This window comes from Aulonocara sp. 'chitande type north' Nkhata Bay, linkage group LG18, assembly GCF_057382095.1.
Source record: "Aulonocara sp. 'chitande type north' Nkhata Bay isolate Kocher_YH1m ecotype deep benthic linkage group LG18, A_spYH_male_GT1.1, whole genome shotgun sequence".
In the NCBI taxonomy this organism is placed as follows: Eukaryota; Metazoa; Chordata; class Actinopteri; order Cichliformes; family Cichlidae; genus Aulonocara; species Aulonocara sp. 'chitande type north' Nkhata Bay.
The window spans coordinates 622,930-629,107 of record NC_141361.1 but is presented as its reverse complement, the minus strand read 5'-3'; the positions used below and the strand labels follow the sequence as shown (position 1 = coordinate 629,107).

General features: G+C 53.9%; 2 protein-coding genes across 3 annotated transcripts; one reads left to right on the top strand and one right to left on the bottom strand.

The window, feature by feature from the left end:
- Window positions 1–5,981, bottom strand: LOC147307528 (dual specificity protein phosphatase 18). Of its 2 annotated transcripts, none has more exons than XM_086271941.1 (2): window positions 4,497–5,981; window positions 1–2,352 (listed from the first exon to the last, which is right to left on the bottom strand). In XM_086271941.1, exon 2 carries the CDS (start codon window positions 2,350–2,352, stop codon window positions 1,744–1,746), a length of 609 nt encoding a protein of 202 aa, XP_086128067.1. In that variant the 5' UTR covers window positions 4,497–5,981; the 3' UTR covers window positions 1–1,743. The 2 variants fall into 2 exon arrangements, with proteins under 2 accessions (XP_086128067.1, XP_086128066.1); XM_086271940.1 differs by having other exon boundaries at window positions 1–2,355; window positions 4,497–4,514.
- sft2d3 (SFT2 domain containing 3) lies at window positions 4,979–6,059 on the top strand. Its single transcript, XM_086271926.1, has one exon. It carries the CDS (start codon window positions 5,068–5,070, stop codon window positions 5,740–5,742), a length of 675 nt encoding a protein of 224 aa, XP_086128052.1. The 5' UTR covers window positions 4,979–5,067; the 3' UTR covers window positions 5,743–6,059.
- Window positions 6,060–6,178: the final 119 nt, after the last annotated feature.

The window sequence follows — 6,178 nt, the reverse complement described above, 5'->3', positions numbered from 1 at the left end:
TTTTCTAATCTTATACGTTTTTTATTACATTTATTTCATACTTTTACATTTGAACAGAATCATCATTAGACTCAAAGCCAGAACAACACATAGTCAATGCTGGTGGTGCTGAGGTGGGCTCAGCAGGGCCCGGGGCCATGTGTCAGCTTGGTCAGGAGTGAGGAGGAGTGAAAATGTAAACATGAAGAGGGAAACCGGCCGGGAGAAAGTGAGAAGAACTGAGCATGCTCAGAGACCTGCTCCAGTTGTGTGCGAGGATCCAGGTGTGTGCAGGGACCCAGGTGTGTGCAGGGACCCAGGTGTGTGCGGGGACTGAGGTGTGTGCGGGGAACCAGGTGTGTGCGGGATCCAGGTGTGCGCAGGGATCCAGGTGTGTGCAGGGACCGAGGTGTGTGCAGGGACCGAGGTGTGTGCGGGGACTGAGGTGTGTGCGGGGATCCAGGTGTGTGCGGGCACTGAGGTGTGTGCGGGGACTGAGGTGTGTGCGGGGATCCAGGTGTGCGCAGGGACCGAGGTGTGTGCAGGGACCGAGGTGTGTGCGGGGACTGAGGTGTGTGCGGGGATCCAGGTGTGCGCAGGGACCGAGGTGTGTGCAGGGACCGAGGTGTGTGCGGGGACTGAGGTGTGTGCGGGGATCCAGGTGTGTGCGGGGACTGAGGTGTGCGCGGGGATCCAGGTGTGTGCGGGGACTGAGGTGTGCGCAGGGACTGAGGTGTGTGCGGGGATCCAGGTGTGTGCGGGGACCGAGGTGTGTGCAGGGACCGAGGTGTGTGCGGGGACTGAGGTGTGTGCGGGGATCCAGGTGTGTGCGGGGACCGAGGTGTGTGCAGGGACCGAGGTGTGTGCGGGGACTGAGGTGTGTGCGGGGATCCAGGTGTGTGCGGGGACTGAGGTGTGCGCGGGGATCCAGGTGTGTGCGGGGACTGAGGTGTGTGCGGGGATCCAGGTGTGTGCGGGGACCGAGGTGTGTGCAGGGACCGAGGTGTGTGCGGGGACTGAGGTGTGTGCGGGGATCCAGGTGTGTGCGGGGACTGAGGTGTGTGCGGGGACTGAGGTGTGTGCGGGGACTGAGGTGTGTGCGGGGATCCAGGTGTGTGCAGGGATCCAGGTGTGTGCGGGATCCAGGTGTGCGCAGGGATCCAGGTGTGTGCAGGGACCGAGGTGTGTGCGGGGACCGAGGTGTGTGCGGGGATCCAGGTGTGTGCGGGGACCGAGGTGTGTGCGGGGATCCAGGTGTGTGCGGGGACCGAGATGTGTGCGGGGATCCAGGTGTGCGCAGAGGCCGAGGTGTGTGCGGGGATCCAGGTGTGTGCGGGATCCAGGTGTGCGCAGGGATCCAGGTGTGTGCAGGGACTGAGGTGTGTGTGCGGGGATCCAGGTGTGCGCAGGGATCCAGGTGTGTGCAGGGACCGAGGTGTGTGCGGGGACCGAGGTGTGTGCGGGGATCCAGGTGTGTGCGGGGACCGAGGTGTGTGCGGGGATCCAGGTGTGTGCGGGGACCGAGGTGTGTGCGGGGATCCAGGTGTGTGCAGGGACCGAGGTGTGTGCGGGGATCCAGGTGTGCGCAGGGGCCGAGGTGTGTGCGGGGATCCAGGTGTGTGCAGGGACCGAGGTGTGTGCGGGGATCCAGGTGTGCGCAGGGGCCGAGGTGTGTGCGGGGATCCAGGTGTGCGCAGGGATCCAGGTGTGCGCAGGGACCGAGGTGTGCGCAGGGATCCCTCTGAGGATCCAGGTGTTTGAATTTCAGACTTTGATGGTTTTGGATCCCCTCCTGGATCTGTTTGCTGATGATGTCACCTGAGCACGTGACATCAGCGGTGACCTGGGCACCAGTGTTAGCAGGCCCGTCTGCTGCTGAGACCTGGCCAGCCGCGGTGTCCCAGGCGGCGTCCTGGGTGGCGGCTCTGGGGCCACCCTGACGGTGTTCCTCCCGTACAGCCTCTTCTCGTACTGCAACAGCTGCTCCCAAAAGCCGGCGTTCAGCCGGATGTAGGGCCGGCTCTCCTGGACCCAGTGGTGTGCCCGCCGCAGCGTCACGCCCCTGTAGCGCATCAGGTACGCCATCACCAGTGCTGGAGAGCGGCTCATCCCGGCAGCACAGTGCACCAGCGTCCCACCGCCACAGTTACCATGGATACGCTTAGCCACCCAGTCAAAGTAATCCCCGAGGCGGGCGCTCGGCAGGTCGGAGACAGGGACCCGCAGGCACTCCACCCCTGGGTAGGCGGGGCAGGCGTGGCTCAGTGTGGCATTGACAATCAGAGTGATGCCTTTCTTCAACACCAGTCCTGCGTTCAGAGGGGCGTCGGCCCCACTGAGAAACAGGGTGGGGGTAATCTGAGAGACCGCCATCTGCTGGAGACACAGAGAGACATTACTGCAGCTCAGAGCGGTGAATTCACGCCTGCACTGGCCAATCACAGAACAGCACACATGTGAATGCACTCACACCTCCATTGAAGCACAAATGAAACACAGACATCAGCCTCCAACTCTAAAACACCAGCAGCTGCAGTTCCTCTGACGTCCAGCAGGGACAGCACTGACTTAGTCGCCATAGTCTCCGTGTTAAAATAAACACGCTTACGGCTGATCTCAAACAAACACCTGTACGAGGGAAGGATGTTTTTAAAACTCACCTGCCTGTAGTATTAGCTCATTGGAGCCCAGACCCATTTATACTTTCAGGAAAACTTGCAATATGGCTGCTGTGAGGTTACAGAACAAACAGACCATACAAGAAGGATTCTGATTGGATTAGCAGGTATGTGTGCGTGTCTGTGTGATGCTGGTTCCGATTAGGGGTGGGTTTTTATAATCAATTTATCGATTAAAATCGATTCTGGCTTGGATAACGTAAAATCGATTCATTAAAATCCTGAATCGCTTTTTTAATATAAACTTATTTTGTCTGGAATACCAGAATCTCTGGTGAAATCTCACAAAATTTCAACAACCACCAAACAGTTAAGACAGTAAATGAGAGCAGGAACACGGATTCTGCGCATAGACTTAAACACACAGCGCGACCCGCGGATCAGAATCAGTGAGATGTCGCCTTTCTCACGGTCGGGGCTGAAAGCCGACGGGTCGCTGACTCTGATCTGTCGGCGGGTCGAGGTTTGTGTTTACGCCCTTTATGCGCTGATTCTAAAGCTGTTAGTTTGATGTCTCTCCAAACAATATTGACCAAACCAGCAGCAAAAGAAGATCCGAACTAAGCTTCACATAAACATCGTCATGAATTCACTCTGACTTTTGCTGTTTTGCTTCCACCATGATGCACAGCTCTCTCTCTCTCTCTGTACTTCAAGATCAGTTTCCTGTCTAAAAATCTGTTTTCTGCATTGTTCGCTTGCTTGTTACGCACAAGTCTACCGTTCTTACAGGCTGTCAGCTGTTGTTTTTTTCCCCTTTTACATTCTTCCAAAAAGAAAACCTCATTTCTGCTGTTCAACAGATCCGACAGTGAGTGGTTCCTGTTACTCATCCAGTCTGAGAAAGCACTGGTTAAAGTGTTTGTGTATTTATTGGTTTATTTTAAGTAATTGTGTTTTATGTATATTATGGTTTTATATTTTTACAAATGCTTTATATACTTATTTATATACATATATATATTTAATAGTTTATACCTTGTGTTGGGGAGGGGGGGTGTTTCTGTCTTGTTTTTATGGACATGAAGTCTGCCAATAAAGATTGAATTGATTGAATACTGAACAAATGTAAACTTTTTAAAATTATTCAAAATGCAAAACGCTTAGCTGTGTCTCTAACAAAACCGCTGTAACGTCAGAGGTGATGTTCATATGTTCATTAATGATTTTCTTTCGTTTTTGATGTACTGCAGAATATTTTTATAAAATCCAGAACAGGAAAATCACCTCCATGTTTGTCTGTGTTTTATCTTCAGCTACTTTGACACAAAGGCCTCTGCTGTGATGCTCACACCTGTGATAAAGTCTTGCGTGTGTCAGCTTCCTTTTTATTGATACAAAAATATGTAAATGTACTGATCTGAATTTCTGACTGTCAAAATTTCCCAGATTTAAATCGAATCGTGGATCGAATCGATTCTAGAAATCAGTGACGATACCCAGCCCTAGTTCCGATGTTTAAAGGATTCTGGGTCACATGTCAGGATGTAATAAGAAATAATCTGAAGTCATATTTATTTAACCAAACAGAGCGGCGTGTGAGAAAGTCCACCCCTGCTACTTCCTGAGGGATCGGACTGTTTACGCTTGTTGTTCTCACTCTCGCCAACGCAGTCAGACGACAGCACTGACGTCACACCTGCTGGTGCGAGCTGCACTTTGATGTTGTCCTTTCATCAGTTTGCTGTCACCTGTACAGACGTTTTTATGACAGACGTATGCAGGAGCACATGATACAGAACTCAGTTATGGACTCTACTGCTTCCTGTTTTGGCTTTTTGTTAAATAAATCATGACTGTTGCATTTAAATGGGTTTAGATGTGTGTCATGTGTGTTACCTGCTGCCCGGTGGTCCTCTGACTGCTGCTCTGAGTGACACACACACCCTAGATGGCTGTGTGTGTCAGTCCTTCAGCCAATCATCTGAAGGGTTAATTTTAGTACAACAGCTGAAAACGTCCTGAAGTCATGTGACTGAAGAGGAGAAATCAGACTCCAGCACACACACACCATCATAATGAGTGTGAATTTATCACTAAGAGCAGTTTGATTGACAGCTGCTGATATGGCCCTGAAGGCTTCACTGATGTTGAAATAAGAGTGTTTGACTTGATTATATAAACTTTCCCCCACACTGGGGGAATTCCCTTTTCACCGCAGTTTAATTTTATTTATTTAAATCTAATTTTCGTTCTCTCTCTCTCGGACTCCCGGCCTTTGCTTCGGTTCGATCCGGTGACGTCACAAAGCCCGTCACGTGTCTCCCTCTGCCGGTGAACTCCGGGCAGGTGCAGTTCTATTTCTGACCTCCGGGAGGCCGCGGCTCGCTGAGCTGCAGGGAGACTCGGAGAGCAACCAGCGAAGAAGAAAAAGTATTTTGCTAGCAGTTAGCCTGTTAGCCGGGCCGTCATGGCAGACCTGAACCGACAGCTCCAGGAGTACCTGTCTCAGTCCAAAGGCGGCGGCGCAAAGACCATCTCCCAGTCCGGCTCCAGCACCGCGGTGGACCTGGGCGACCCGGAGCCCGTCCCGGGAAGCTGGTTCGGCCGGTGGTCCAGCCCGTGGTCCGCCAGCACTTCCGGACAGAGCTCGGGCGGAAGCGGCGGCTTGTCGTGGCCGTGGTCGGCCGAACCGGATCCCTGCCTGCCGGGCATGAGCCGCCGCCAGCGGCTGCTGGCCTTCGGCGTGTGCGTGTCGTTTTCCGCACTCTGCTTCGGTTTGTCGGCGCTGTATGCCCCGCTGCTGCTGCTCTACGCCCGCAAGTTCGCGCTACTCTGGTCGCTTGGCTCGGTGTTCGCCATCGCGGCTGCCGCGGTGCTCCGCGGGCCCAGCAGGCTGGCCGCTGGCCTCCCTACCTCCCCCGGAGCCGCCGTGTACCTGTGTGCTCTCGGTGGTACCTTGTACGCGGCGCTGAGCCTCCACAGCACCGTGCTGACCGCCCTGGGCGCCGCCCTGCAGGTCGCCGTCATCGCCGGCTGCCTGGTGTCGCTGCTACCCGGAGGCAGCGCCGGGATCCGCTTCATGGGGGGCATGGCGGCGTCCGCCATCAGGAGGACCGTCACCGGGAAGACCATGCCGATCTGACCGGGACCCGGGCATCCGGGGGGGGGGGGGGGTTGCTGTGGAATGTCCAGGGTCCGGATTAACGTCAAGACTTTCCTCTGATTATTGACTGCTGATGGCTTACTGCAGAGGAACACTGAACCCTGAACTTTGACCTGCAGGACTCATGAGAACACTAAAGCCTGACCTTTGACCTGCAGCAGGGCCAGGCTGCTGGTGATGAACTGAGGACCAAACAAAGACTAAAAACTGAATTTCCCTCTGATGCAGGTGTTTTGTGTTTTTTAAAATAAATGTGATTTAAGTTTGACACAGAGATTAAAAACAACCTGAACATCTGTCTGGCTTCATATGTTTTATTTTCTAAACATGTGGCACATTGTAGTCTGACCACATCAGGGGGTGAAGATGATGATGTTGTGACGTGAGCCACCTGTAGATTCAGCAGAGGTCTTTG

What these genes read in the sequence shown, in the direction of transcription:
- LOC147307528 (XM_086271941.1), bottom strand. Translation starts at nt 2,352, where the DNA reads ATGGCGGTCTCTCAGATTACCCCCACCCTGTTTCTCAGTGGGGCCGAC.
- sft2d3 (XM_086271926.1), top strand. Translation starts at nt 5,068, where the DNA reads ATGGCAGACCTGAACCGACAGCTCCAGGAGTACCTGTCTCAGTCCAAA.